Here is a 15,432-nt window from a genome sequence, read left to right on the forward strand (position 1 = left end):
AATATTAGTAAGCCAAATTCAACAATACATCAAAAGGATCATACACCACCATCAAGTGGAATGTATTCCAAGGATGCAGGGATGGTTCAATATCCACAAATCATTGCAATACATCACATGAACAAAACGAAGGCTAAAAAGCATATGATCGTTTCAATAGCTGCAGAAAAATAATTGGACAAAATTGAACAGTGATTCACGAGAAAAACTCTCAACAAAATGGTTATAGAGGAAATATATGTCAACATAATAAAGGCCATGCATGGCAAACCCAGAGCTAGCATTATACTAAATGGTGAAAACAGAAAGCTTTTCCTTTACCATCAGGAACAAGACCATGAAGTTCACTCTTATTGCAAGTCCTAGTCACAGAAATTAGGCAAGAAAAAAAAGGGGGACATCCAAATTGGAAAGGAAGAAGTAAAACTGTCACTATTTGCAGATGACATAATACTACCTATACAAAACCCTACAGACACCACCAAAAAACCGGTACAACTAGTAAGTGAACATAGTAAAGATTCAGGATAAAAAACCAATACACAGAAATCTGTTGTGTTTCTGTACATTAATAATAAACTATCAGAAGAAATTAATAGTGCATTCCAATTTATAATTGCATCAAAAAAATAAAGTACTTCAGAATAAATTTTGCCAAGGAAGTGAAAGACCTGTACTCTGAAAACTTTTAAGATACTAATGAAAGAATTGACGATGACACAAATAAATGGAAATCTATTCCATGCTCGTGGATTGCAAGAGGAAATATTACTAAAATATCCATACTATCCAAAGCAATTTACAGATTCAGTGAGATCTCTATCAAAATAGTTACATCACTTTTCACAGAACTAGAACAAAGACTCTTAAAATCTGTATGGAACCACAAAAGATCCTAAGTAGCCACAGCAAACTTGAGAAAGAACAAAGCTGGAGGTAAAATGCTCCAGATTTCTATACTACACAGAAAAATTAATCAAACCAGTATGGTGTTAGACAACAACAGTCACAGAGATCAATAAACAGAATACAGGGCGCAGAAATAAACCCACACTTATATGGTCAATTAATTTATGACAAAGGAGCTGAGAACATACAACAGGGAAAGGACAGTCTCTTCAACAAATGGTGTCAGGAAAACTGGACAGCTACATGCAGAAGAATGAAGCCAGACCACTTTCTTACACCACATACAGAAAAAAACTCAAAATGGATTTTTCTGTAGAACCTGAAACCATAACACTTCTAGAAGAAAACATAGGCAGTGAGCTCTTTGACACTAGCTTTAGAGATTTCTTTTTTTTTTAATCTGTCCCCTCACACAAGGACAACAAAAGCAAAAATGGACAAGTGGGACTGCATCAAACTAAAAACCTTTTGTACAGTGAAGGAAACCATCAACAAAAGGAAAAGGCAAACTATTTAATGGGAGACTCTTGCCGGAGATATATCCAATAAAATGTTAACATCCAAAATATATAAAGAACTCATACAACCTGATATTTAAAAAAAAAAATCAATCTGATAAAAAAAAAATAGAGGCCTGGCACAGATATTTTTCCAGAGAAGACCTACAGATAGCCAACAGAGACATGAATAGATGCTCAACACCACTAACTATCAGGAAATGCACATAAAACCACAACGAGCTATGACCTTACTCCTGTCGAAATGACTGTCATCAAAAAGACAAGAAATAACACGTGGTGGTGAAGATGTGGAGAAAAGGAAGCCCTCAAGCACCGTTGGTGGGAATGCAAATTGGTGCAGCTACTCTGGAAAATAGTCTGGAGCCTCTTTACAAAGTTAGTTATAAAAAAATGCCATATGACCTACCAGCTCCACTTCTAAGTATTTATGCAAAGCACACAAAACGCTCATTAGAAAAGACATACGTACCCTTACGGTCATTGCGGCATGATTCACAATAGCCAAGATACAGAAGCGACTTAAATGTCCACTGATAGATGAATGGATAAAGAAGATGTGGTATGTATACAATGGGATACCGGCCACAAAAAAAGAATGAAATCTTGCCATTAGCGACAACACGGGGGGCCTAGAGCATATCAGGCTAAGCGAAGGGAGTCAGGCAGAGAAAGAAACATCATGTGATTTCACTTAGATGTGGAGTCCACAAAACAACAAAAACAAATGAACAAACAAAACAGAAGAGAAGCAGACTCACAGATACAAACTGATGGTTGCCAAGGGGAGTCAGTCAGGGGTAGACAAAATAGCTGGAGGGGATTCAGAGGCACAAACTTCGGTGATGAAATAAGTAAGACACAGACAGGTAATGTACAGCATAAGGAATACAGTCAATAATGTTGTAAGAACTCTAAGCGGTGACAGATGGTAACTAGCCTTATTCTGGTGACCTTTGGTAAGATACATAAATATCAAATTACTGTGTTGAGCACGTGAAACTAATACGGTGTTGTATGTCAATTACTCTTCCATTTAAAAAATGGAGAATATTTGTCCCGTCCATCAAATACTAATTTTCTCCACTCCTCATACCTCCAATACCTGCTTCCATCTATGCTCTAAGGCAGAAACCATTAAGTTATCCTGGAATTACTTTCTCTGTAATCAAGACTTTTAATAGGTACTGTCACACCTGTAGTCCCAGACTTAACCATTTTTACCTGTGATTAAAATAGCCTTGTTCCACTTCTTCCTGTCTTGTCTTTCCTCACCCCAGATTCGTACTGTAAATCCTTTTTTTTTTTTTTTTTTTTTTTTTTTTTTTACTTACTAATCTTATCATTAAACACAAATGCAATCACACCATTCTCTTCCTTCAAAACCTTCAGGCTGTCTACTTCCTACAGAATTCAGTCCAAGTCCCTCTTCATTTTCATCTACGTCATTCTCCATCATTTTCCACGATTCTCTGACCAAAAAAAAATTATAAATCCAAGGACAGAGCCTCCCATATTGGCTAGATGTAAGGAGGATTCTTATACCTGTCTTTAAAGAAAATGATTTTATTTCCCACAGTAGTGGCAGCGTCAAGACTCAGAATGGGGTTGCAGGTGGCCGATTCTGTACTGTCAGGATGTGATGGGGGTTGGCGCCTTTCTGGACCTCCTGTAAAACACATTTCAAGAAGCATTAGGGGAAAAAATTGCATTTTAGCTGCTAAAGGGAAGAATCATTCTTTTACAACATTCACTTTTCGGGATGAGAAGTGCATAAAAAGCAACTTAGGATTCTTATAATATTCACAGGAAGCATATAATAAAGATCTTTCTCCCATGTGGTTGCAACATCATGGGAGGAGAAAAATCTGATCACTCCAGTTTTCCTGTTCCGGTCCGATTATTTCTCTGTGTGCCTTCATCAAAGACAATGGTATGTTGGACAGAAAGAACACGCTTGAGGCCAGAAGACTCAGAATCTGCCCGTCACTGGCATTAGCACACCGGGTCTCTGTGCTTTTCTGTAAAATGAAGATAATATCTGGGTGACCTACCTCACAGGGTTTTCAGGGGGCTCAAGAGAAAAGATCCATGTTAAAGTTTTTTTCAGATGCAGATATTATGAGACTATTCATGAGAGTGAGTATCTTTGTGAAGCAAAATGGTAAAGAAATTCAACTCACCATAGAGAGACTGAATACCACGTACGTCATCAGAAGAGAGGCGAAAGGTGTTGGGGTCAACGTAACTGTAAGTAGGGAACATTATGGCTTTTGGATCACTGGAATGGCCAAGACCCAAGGAATGGCCAAGCTCATGAACAGCAACTAGGAACAAGTTTGTGCCTAAGAGGAAATCAGAGGGGGGAAAAGAGCAGTGAAAGATATTTGCATCCAGAAGACAATGACACAACTGAAATCTGACACAATGAAAGGGGACGCATTTGCGAATACTTTACTTATTTCCTTTCTCTCTTACATAAGGTTTTTTGATGTCAGGACCATTGACTTTATAGGCCAGATAATCCCTTGTTGTTAGGGCTGTCCTGTATATCACAGATGTCTAGAAATCTCTGGGTTTGCCACTTAAAATTCTTTCTTGTTTTTTAACATTTATTCATTTTTGAGAGAGAGATAGAGAGCGTGAGCAAGGGAGGGGCAGAGAGAGGGGGACAGAATATCTGAAGCAGGTTCTGTGCTGACAGCAGAGAGCCCCTTGCGGAGCTCGAACCCACAAACTGCGAGATCATGACCTGAGCCAAAGTCGGATGCTTAACCGACTGAGTCACCCAGGTGCCCTCGGGTTTGCCACTTAATTCAAGTAGCACACTCCCTCCACTTTGACAACCAAAAATGTCTCTCCACATCATCAAATTTCCCGTTGGGGGCAAAAAGGATCACAGCAGCAGCTCACATGGCATGTGTTCTGTCGTGAACACTTCCAGAATGTTGTCTTGTAGCTGTGTTTACTGGTTCTCACCACTTCTTTTTTTTTTTTTTTTTTAACATTTATTTATTTTTGAGACAGAGAGAGAGCATGAACGGGGGAGGGTCAGAGAGAGAGGGAGACACAGAATCTGAAACAGGCTCCAGGCTCTGAGCGGTCAGCACAGAGCCCGACGCGGGGCTCGAACTCACGGACCGTGAGATCATGACCTGAGCCGAAGTCGGCCGCTCAACCGACTGAGCCACCCAGGCGCCCCGGTTCTCACCACTTCTACAACATTCCCTTTCCATTCTGCAGGTACGCTTGATCAGACTTCAGTGGATATGGAAATATCTTTACTAACCATCCTTTACTAAACCCAAATAAAAGGCCAAATTAAGTTCCAGGTCCTCTGAGCCACCAAGGAATGTATCATACCCTGTCTGTTCCTTGCGAAACTTGAAAGGAAGCCAGCACTCAGTCTATTTACGGACGAGGACACAGTATCAGCAAGATTAATGGACCAAATTAAGGGCTTGAACCAAGAATCCAATCTAAATGTCTTGGCTCAAAAGCTCCTTTTTTTACTATACATGACTCAAAATGAAGGCAAAGTCTATGCTTACAATGTAGACACAGTGACGTCACCAAGTTACAGTTTCACCTGTTCATTTTTTCTGTATGTTCTAGAGAGATGCACATTTGTAGGGAAGAGAGAAGGGGTGTGTCCTTTCTCTCACATTTCTCAGTTTTCAGAAGATTTCACTAGCCCTGGACTGTTATGATTTTTTTTTAAATCTCTGTTCTACTCCCATGCCTTCATTTTTATCTTTCTTTTTCTACGGCACAACTGAAGCTCAGAAAAATAGATTTTCCCAGAGTCACACGCCATTTAGCTGCAGGGTGTGGCCAGTACCCAAGAGTGAGCATCTCTGGGGGGGGGGGGGTCTTCAGGAACACAGACCCCCTAAGCATTCCCTCTAACACTGGGCTGAGCAACTAACTCACTTCTCTCCAATAATGAGAAAGAACCAAAGACTGTCATTCTCTGCATTCTGCCTAAAACCGGGAAAAGTAAACAAAACCTATTACACTTTGACCTAAATCCTAAATTTATCCTAGTCTCCATCCCTGTAATGTGTTGCACACAAGACCACCACCGGTCCTTATCTCAAAATCCCGGGTGTCTGTCTGTCCTCTGTTTCCCACTCCATTGTGTGCTTTTTGTCTCAGTGCAAAACTCCTCTTCTCGATAAAGAACTTAATAAGCCTTGGGGCATGCATCAGACTAAAACAAACAGCCTTTCTGGTCTGTAAAAATATTGCCATCCAATGCATGTAGTATCGGCCAGAGAGAGGGGGATGCTGAGAGGAGCTCATTCTTGAAGACCTTCTCTCCAATGACTTCCCTCGTGAGTCAGTCATACAGCATAGAATTTCCCACAGAGAGATTAGGAAGGCTTGTGATAGGATGGTTTGAATTTTCCAATGGGTAGTGATTCCTTCAAACAGGGGAGAGTAGTTGTTCCTCTTCCCCAACTGCCTGAGAGGGATGGTGAGTTACAGCCTCCTCCGTAAATACACACAAGGTATCGCTTTGTTCAAGGGTCAGCTGGGCATCCTGAAATTTCTATCCCAGAAGCTCAGGAGAGTATGTGACCATATAACCTTGTGTTTTGCGACAGGCATTTCTAAACTTTCTATTATAGAACTTCATCTTTCTGCGCCACTAGAAACCTAAGGAAACGTCAGCATATGATGACATGTGTGGATGGCCACGTACGTGGGGACTGCCGTATGCCCAGGGTTGGCATCTGCTTTTGCTGGACTTCACGGACTGTGCCGTCAAGAACTGACCGCCTAAATGCTTTTACCTTTCCAAACTATGGCTTCTCAGCTTCCTGAGTTCACACTCCGGGTGAGCTTTTATTTTTGCCTACCTCTGTAGTTCGCAGTCCAGGTTTCAGCCTCGTCAAAATGTGTGTCTCCCCCAATACCGGGTCCGGGTCCGAAAGCATGGGCTATGATTCCCCCTCTGCCGTCGAAAGGATTGAAGTCTCCATGAGCTTTTGAAAGAGTAAAGACAATTAGTCCTTCTTTACAGACAACAGGTCGTGCCAATGACACAGATGAAAGAAATCCACCTCCTTTACCTCCAGATGCAAATCCGATCATAATGTCAGCCTCTCCTGAGTGAATTTTCCTGAATTTCAGGGGAGTCACATCACTCCATACTTGAAAAGCTTTTTGGATGGCATAGTCAACATCTGCAGGCTTCATGTCAGGAGTGTAACTGTTGATTCTGTATGAGAGGGAGACGGAGACGGAGACGGAGAGGGAGAGGGAGAGGGAGAGGGAGAGGGAGAGGGAGAGGGAGAAATATATGGGAACCATGTGTTAGTTCTTATTGTGACACCTCACTTCTGTCTGCATCGCTGGAGAAAGAATCTTCTCGTAAATCGATACTCTGGATAACCAAACCCCACATCATTAACTACTAAAACATGTATCCTTGGACAGCTTCCTCCTGAAACAGAATCTAACTGGATTTCTTCTCGCTTATGATTTATGGGTTTTCTCTGCGAAGGACTTACATTCATAGAAGCCTATGCCTTTTGTCCCCACTCCCAGACGTCTGGATTTATCCATCTTGACTATCCTATAAAATGCTCTCCTGTCTCTTGTTTATCATAGATATAGCTTAATTCTCCTTTTATTTGAAGGCTTTCTACTCTGCTCTGGGTGGACAAGCCAAACAGTCCCTCTTTGAGTGAACAATCCCCCCTTCCAGAAAGAACGAATTTTAACACAGGGATGGCGTTGACAATCGAGAGAGGCTTCTCACCTACTCTCAGACTTGGGGCTATATCTAAATGGTTCAGGCTTCTGGAAGTCAGACCTCAGGGAAAGGAGAAAACCGCCACGACGTTACCTGTAGGTGAGAAAGCGTTTCCTCCACACAGGCCTCCCTGCCAGTGTCCTGAACTCGTGGACATCAGGCACCCCACATCGGGGCATGTGCATCATGTCCAGAGTAGAGGCGTCCAGTCTCCCAGTCACTTTCAGCCCCAAGAACTGCTGCATTTCCTGAAGTTTATTCTTCATCAGGTTCGGACTGACTTTCATTTTTGTCACTGGAACTCCATCCATGACAAAACCGTAAAAGGTTTCCAGGTACCTCTGGAAAGATGTACTTCGTTAGACGCTCTACTTTAGTTAGACGTTCTACTACACAGAAAGGTTTCTGAGGCACCTCTGTATATATGACTGAACGGTACACTGATGCTTCCGAACCAGGTATCAGACAATTAATTATAATGAGAAAAAAATCTTTATTTTCTGTGCCGTCAAGGTGAGTCATAAACCATTAGCGATTTTGATTGCTGGAAGCCCACTGAAAACACCTTGATGTCTCCTTACCTTTCTGAACGGGCTTCTATTTTTTTAAAATGTATTTCAGCATCTAGCACATCACAGCATCAAGTAAAGAGCAAGACCTTCATTGTCAGGATGCACAAATTATTAGTTTAAGTTGGGATAAAATTTTCCTGCTTACAAATCCAAAGCTCAACACAATGGACAACCACGACAAATTCAAAGTGAAAAGAGTCTTGGAAAATGGGGAGAGCATCCAAACTCAGAGGAAAGAGACAAATGGAAAAAAAAATCCTGTTTTTTATTTTTAAATTTTTTTAACGTTTATTTATTTTTGAGACAGAGAGAGACAGAGCATGAATGGGAGAGGGTCAGAGAGAGGGAGACACAGAATCTGAAACAGGCTCCAGGCTCTGAGCCATCAGCACAGAGCCCAACACGGGGCTTGAACTCACGGACCGCGAAATCATGACCTGAGCCGAAGTCGGCTGCTTAACTGACTGAGCCACCCAGGCGCCCCAAAAAATCCTGTTTTAAAAAAAAAAGCTCATGAAGAAACAGCTGGGATGACTGAAGGTAACAAGTCGTCTTGAAAGATCATGGCGGGCGGAAGCGGTTAAATAATGAAGCCACTGTTTAAACCTCAGATTGTTAAATGACATTAAACGACGATTGTAAAACACAGACCAGATGTACGACTCCAATTATTTTTTAACTAAAACTCTTTGGCCACAGCTTTTTAGCAAAAGAAACAAAGTCATCCCCCAATTTTATAAAACTTTCAAAACCAGTACTTCTCCTACATTCGTCTGTGGCAAAGAAAAATACAGTGTTCAAAGCAAAGAGCCGCCTAAACCAGTTTGCAACTAGTCCGTGTCAAGAGAAAACTGGTCAATGCGATCAATTTTGAAGACAAAAGTCAGGCTGCGTAAATGCTGTGGGGTCAGTACTTACTTCAGCGAAGAGCACATCATTCTCCTCAGAGCCTGTGGAGTTAGTCAGAGGAACGGCTCCAGAGGCAGTGGCCTGTAGGACCAGCATTAATAGAGGAAACTTCATTCTCCACTTCTGGAGGGTTCTCCCCAACTAACCCTGTTCCTCCTCCGTGCAAAGTTCCTCAAATGTCCCTGCTTATATAGCCCTTAGGCCCTGTTCTGTGAATATGAAATCCTGAGTGACTCACAGTTGATATCATCCCTTGACTTATCTCAAAAACCCGCAAACACAAGCACAGATATTTTTCTAGGACCAACAATGGGTCAATTAGCACCGAACTCATGACTCAGGCAATTCAGAGTATATTTCCTCAAAATAAAGAGGCCCTATGAAATAAGGCATTATATGAGGACCACTAAGCACTACAATGTTACAGTAACTTAGAAACTTGTGTCTAGAAAGCTCAGTGTCTGAATTTTTGCTATAATAATTTCCTTATATTTATTATAGGCAAAATAAGCTTTTTAAAAAACATGTAAAAAGTTGGATGCATAAAAGCCTTTTTTCTAACTTGGAAGAATCCTCTCCAAGCTGAGTCTAGCTCCCTAGAGAACTGTGATGTATGGAGACATTGTGTTGAACAAGGAAAAGTCCGTAACATCACGATGCTTTGATGTTTTGTTCTGTGTGCAGGCTGTGGAGACAGATCCCAGAGGCGGATCCCGTGCCTCCCTAACTGGCTGGAGTCAGCAGCTTAAGGTCAACTGTGTAGAGGGAAACGTTTGCTCCCGGAATCGATCTCCCTCTCCGCTCAGCTCCCCCCTTTTCCCTTGATGTGGTTGCTCTGTTCGCACAGCATCTGCCTCTCAGTCAGTAGGGAATGCTCGAAGACGAGCATTAGATTCTGTCTAAGAATCCAGGAATAAACCACGATGGTGGAAGCGTGAGCGGTGGGGCTGTCCCCCGATTCTGTGTGAACGGTCTGGTGGTTGAGGGGTCGCATGACACTGGGTTAGGGTTCAGCCATTGCTGTCACCCACCTCCCAGTGGGTCCCCAGCGCTTCCCTGAGGCTGATGCTCCGGGAAAACAAGGGATCTGTCTGCCCTACAGCCAGCATCCCACCTCCAACTCTGCCCTTTCAGGCTCTCTGATTTGACCTCTAGGATCTTCAGCTGTTTCGTCTGAAATGAGGCTGATAACCTTCACCTCCTTATGCTTTTGTGATGATTACACAAGATGGTGTATCATAAATACCAGCGCATAGTCGTATTATCCGTCTATAGTGGTATAGACGAATATTCAGGTCCTTTCTCTCGGCCCAAAAGGAGAGAATCATGCACCTTTAGGGTGCACCCAGGTGAGGCTGTATGCCCCACGAAAACGAGGATCAAGCAGAAGTATTGGAAGGCAGTTCTGTCAGATACTGAACTTAAGAATCATTGGAGAAGCATGATGGTCTGGCTAGGAAGCAGCAGAACATGGGATTTAGAGAAAACATGGGAGGGGCTGGTTCTCTGGCCACAGAGCATTGCCCCACGAGGGCAGGGTCTGGTTGCATTGTTCAGCCCTGTATTTCTGGTGCCTAAAACCACCTTGAGGTTAGTAGGTGCTCAAGAAATAGGTATGGAGCAATCTTGTTGGAGAATAGGGCCGGTAGAACAACAGTACTGAACCGTCTTTGTGGGAGCTGTTGTTACACAGCAGGTGTGCCCCTAAACCTCACTGAAAGCACACGAGAACCCACTGCATTCCTAAGCAGGAAGGGGTCGGGTGTGGGGAAGACTTTCAGGAAGTCTAGAAAGCGTAGGATGTAAAATACAAGGTAAAAGCCGCCCAACTACAAAGGAAGTGAAAAATGTCCTCACTGGAAGCTGTCTTTAAAAACAAAAAACAAAAAACAAAACTGGGGTAGCTGGTGGCTCAGTGGGTTAAGTGTCCAACTTTAGCTCAGGTCATAATCTCACGGTTTGCAGCTTTGAGAGCCACATCAGGCTCTGCGCTGACAGCGTGGAGCCTGCTTGGGATATATTCTCTCTCTCTCTCTCTCTCTCTCTCTCTCTCTCTCTCTCTCCCTCCCTCCCTCCCTCCCTCCCTCCCTCTCTTTCTGCCCCTCCCCTGCTTGCTCCCAATCTGTCTCTCTCAAAAATAAACAAACATTAAAAAAAAAACACAAAACCCTATACTCAAATTGTAATAGTTTCTGGTCTTGGCTTATCAAATGCCCCAAATGGGTTAAGTATGAGCAATAAGGGCCATTTGGGCAGCCATTGAATGTTACAGGGGGTGTGACCTTAGGTTCTGGGGTCAAGTCAACAAGCTTGAGAATCTGAGCTCATGTTACGATCTTTCACAATCACTGATCTCTTTAGGACTTAATGTCTTCGTTTGTGAAACTGGAATAAAAATAGCAGCTACCTGCAGAGTTGTTGCCAGGATTACCTTAAATTACAGGGAAAAGTACTTAGTCTAATGCCTGACACACCTTATGGTTTCAGTGAGACTTCAGGAAGTCTTGCTTCCTTTACTGCACGCTTAGGCGAGACACTTAAAAGAGGGTGGTATTGGGGATGAGAAGGGAAATCACGTGCATGTCCAGACCTCCCTCCCACGTTAGGGTCACAAAAAGATTGTGATCCAGGCCCAGCCTGGGAGCTGAGGGTCCCAGCAGGCACATGGCTTCCAGGGGATGCACTGAGGGGGGTCAGAATCAAGGGCAACGCTCCCTGTAAAGAACAGTGTGTCTACGCAAGTACAGAAAGTACCCCAGGTCGGAGACCCTCATAACGGGGACAACTTGCTGGAAAGACCTTCTTATTGAAAAGCAGATCCAATAGCACAAAGCTTCCCTATTACTCTGTTTCCCTCCTGAGCCAGATACCAGGACATTCTGAGGCATGTCCCCGATATAATCACCTCCAACTATTCGGGGCGTCGTCCCTAAGGATCTAGAGGCAAAGGGCAGTGTGGTCATCGGTGAGGACCAGGGAGGAGACACGTTCCCCAAATATAGAAAAAAATCCCCCAGCTTACCCTTTCACCAGTTGCGGGGAGAAAACTTCAGCTAGTTAATCCTCTCCTTTTATGGATGAAAAACTGGGAGTCCAGAGAAAGGAAGTGAATTGCCTGAGGATGCATCAGGGAGGTCTCCTGACTGTCCCGACTTGTTGTCACAACAGCCATGGTTCTGTCACACCTCACGGGTTTTTCTGCAGATTTCTGTCTTCCCAGGGTTATCTTACTACCACAAACCACCACGCGTGTCCCTGCGATGCCCTCAGTCCTTTCCGTTGAAGCCAGGCTCTCCCCTTTGCTGCTGTGGGGCCCGGAGGAAGCAGACAGCCTGAGACACTGTAGGGGATCTGGAGGCCCAGCAAGGTGGCAGGCCCCGTCCATCCCTGGAGAATCACCTCTGCGCCCCTCCCCCCTGCCCTGGCCTGGGCCGTGGCCACTGCCAAGGTGGCTAGCTGCCAGAGCCCCCCAAGAACTGGCCCAGAGCACCCCCGAGAAGCGCGACATGAAGAGTCAACCAGTCGTGTGCACTTAAACCTAACTTCTCCGTGTCCCTGCTTCGTTTCCTTCATGGGTAAAGTGGGGACGATATTAAGGTTGTGTGAAGAACAAATGACATAATTCGTGAAAAGCATTTATCTTCCTATGACAGCACCTCAAAAATGTTCATTCTTCGCCTTTACCCTTTACCTCTTGTCCCTGAATGTTGGTCATGTTAGGGTTGGGTTAGACCCGCTAACCTTTTCCACATGGGAGAAGAGTTCACCTAAAGACCAATTTTCACCCACAAGACTATCCATGTACATCCGGCACTGAATCGAAAACAGCCTGGAGAAGAGCGGATGTTGGTGGGGGAGACAGCTTGAAGAGTCCCCTCCACCTTCTTCCAGAATGACCCGGAACTTGACCCGACCTGGAGCTGCTACTAAGCCCTAAGGCAGAGAATGTCAGAGTGACTGGTCAGAAATCTGCTGCCTTCAAATGGCTGCTCGGCCCTGCATCGTACCCGAGTTCACCAACCCCAAGCGGAAGGTTGTGGCGTGTTGGTGAGAAACCCAGAGTGTGTTGGGTTCGGGAGTGGGGCCAGCCCCACGGGGTGCAGCCCACAGAAGGGGCGAGGAGGGAGGAAACACGGAAGGTGAAGGTCGCCATGGTTTCTCTCCGTGGTCCCTTTCCTTCCCCCTGCGAGTGGCTCCCCCTCAAGCGACCATAAGCCAAGGCACAAACTGCAGCAGGAAGCCAATGTCTGACGCGCACATCACAGAGTAGACACAGTGTGAGAACATAAACCCGCGTGCTGTTAGCTGTCTATTTTCCTGTTCTTGCTCTCCAACAACACGGTAAATACCCAGGGGTGGAGATAAGGACGCAGATATCTCCCCACTGGCTTCAGCTGTAAGGCCTGGCTTCACAGGAGGTTCAAAGCTTGGGAAAGAGACTTGGCCTCAGACCTCGGCTACGCGACCTACACACTGTGTGGCTTTGGGCAAGTCATTAACATGCAGCTCCCAGATCCATAAACGACTGTTGGGAGGATGAAATAAGAGGATGCATGGAACCACCGGGCACTGCTCCCGGCACCTGAACGGTCTGTCCGTAACCTCTTGTGCCACCCACGCAGGGCCCCCCATAAACAGACAGTTGAGACATTTCCCCATGAAATGTTCACACCAGAGATAAACTGTATCTGTTCAGGGGCGCCTGGGTGGCTCAGTCGGTTGAGCGTCTGACTTCGGCTCAGGTCATGATCTCGCGGTTTGTGGGCTCGAGTCCCGTGTCAGGCTCTGTGCTGACAGCTCGGAGCCTGGGGCCTGCTTCGGATTCTGTGTCTCCCTCTTTCTCTCTGCCCTTCCCCTACTCACTCTCTGTCCCTCAAAAATAAATATATGTTAAAAAAAATTTTAAAACTGTATCTGTTCATATGCCACATGGATGTCTGTCCTTTATACATAAAAAATAAGATTTTTTTGCCCCAGGGACCAATTTCACCCACTGAGGAGTGCACTGCTCCGCTGAGAATGTATGTCCTATATGCAACATACTCCACACTCCTGGGTCGGTACCAGACCTGTGATACCACTTCTGCCTGGCCTGACACGACACCTCACGTCTGATCTAGGCAGTCTCTGGAGGAGCACATCAAGCCCAGAGGCCTGGATCTCAGAGAGACTCTTTAGACCACAGAAGGCAAAGCTGTTGAAGCGTCACTGAAAAGTATCTGCATCTGCAGAAAAGACGAACTGGCTGTATTTGTGGGCCAGATCAACGCAGAGGGAAAACAAACCCGTGGAGAGAGAGAGGGGAAGAGATTAGAGACAATCCGCACAGTTCCCTTCGAGAGTGGGACAAGGTAATTTTTAAACTACGTGATGTTTTCCTATGTTTCTCTCCTTTCGTTCAAGCTCCACTCAAGCCGCTAGCCAACTCTGTGGTTTTTGCCTCAACCTTTGTGACGTTGAACATATTATGCTCATTCTGACTTTTTCCCAAGAATCGAAATCCCCCGAAATGGTTACCGTTTGGGAAGAGAGGGATGTTTTCTTCACCGAGCCAGTGCCGGAGGTGGTTGGGGAGCCTATGGGTTCCGGGCACCATGATGAACTGGGCCCTGCTCAGTGGGATGAGGTGGGACCACAGAAGCTATCATCGCAAGGTGCAGCAACGAAGTGAAACCCTGGGCCTGAGGCTCTGGCTCCCCTCAGGGGTCCGGGTCCTGTGGCCACAGGAGTCACAGGCAGCAGAAGTCAAGAGCACGCGGGCTGGGTGAATCGATATGGAGGGCATGGAAAGCCAGCATGACTGACTGAATTTCCTGCCAGTCCAGTGATGTGGAAGCTCAGACTTGAAGTTAAACATTTAAAAACGCATTGTACCTGGCACAGCTGGACTGAGGTTCATGCAGGCTACATGTACCAGCTACTTAACACGATCCTTTCTGCAGAGTGGGCGTGGCCTATCATCACCATCATCATTGTTGCTGCTATCAGCATACTTTAAGCATAATTTTTTGAACGTTTTGTCTATCTTTTCCAGAAAGTGTATATATTTTATAAACTAGCGATGGTTGTAGACCCTGTCTTAGCCCTCAAAGAACACAAAAGGATAGTGTTACTAAACAGTCAATACCTAGGCATCGGAGTTTAGAGGAGGAATTCAAATAGAAACATGGAGGCGTCACCATAGCCCAGGTCCTCTGGGTCCTCTAGCCCGGACCTAGAGGAGGAACGGGCTCACATTTCCGCAGCAGGAGTCTCTCGTCTATGCATGTCCTTAAATCAGGGATGATCCCAGGCAAACTTAATGAAATATTGAGATGCCTGCCCACCTCAATTCCTGAGCCATTTCCATCCAAACAAGTTAGAGCCCTCGGAAGCCTCTCTTGCTCTCAGCTGCCTTTCAACAAACTTTTCTACCAGATATTGTTCGAGGTCCCCTGAAAGAGCTACAGTATAATGGACCTTTTCATTGCCATAAAGCACTCTAAAAGACATAAAGAACTTCAAAATATTGACCTAAGACTCTCCGCTGGAAAAATGTGCAGTCATAACCAGTCTCTACTGGAAGATTCGGAATCAGCACAGCTAGCCTATGAGGGAGATGGTTTCTGAGTGAGGACTCTTCCATTGGAAACCCTCTTATTATCCAAAGTTGGGATATGCCAGGGTCGTGACCAAAAGTGCACTGTATGGGATCCTGCTGAACAATGACATGGGCCCACACAGAGGAAGGGAAGGGGGGCACCTAGGGAAGGGAAGGCAA

General features: G+C 44.9%; 1 protein-coding gene across 2 annotated transcripts in view; it reads right to left on the reverse strand.

Annotated features, from left to right (window-relative positions):
* The window catches only part of MMP12 (matrix metallopeptidase 12), a 44,370-nt gene that overhangs the window by 4,198 nt on the left and 24,740 nt on the right, over positions 1-15,432 (reverse strand). The window contains exons 1-6 of one of the 2 annotated variants that reach the window (XM_007075964.3): positions 8,682-8,804; positions 7,285-7,532; positions 6,506-6,654; positions 6,293-6,418; positions 3,611-3,772; positions 2,973-3,096 (exon numbers count right to left, since the gene is read on the reverse strand). In XM_007075964.3, the coding sequence (XP_007076026.1) occupies positions 2,973-3,096; positions 3,611-3,772; positions 6,293-6,418; positions 6,506-6,654; positions 7,285-7,532; positions 8,682-8,786 (914 nt within the window). In that variant the 5' untranslated portion in view covers positions 8,787-8,804. Of the gene's footprint in view, positions 1-2,972; positions 3,097-3,610; positions 3,773-6,292; positions 6,419-6,505; positions 6,655-7,284; positions 7,533-8,681; positions 8,805-15,432 lie in introns of those variants that run through there. The other variant, XM_042958183.1, reaches the window with a different exon arrangement.

This window comes from Panthera tigris, chromosome D1 (assembly GCF_018350195.1).
Source record: "Panthera tigris isolate Pti1 chromosome D1, P.tigris_Pti1_mat1.1, whole genome shotgun sequence".
Taxonomy (NCBI): Eukaryota; Metazoa; Chordata; class Mammalia; order Carnivora; family Felidae; genus Panthera; species Panthera tigris.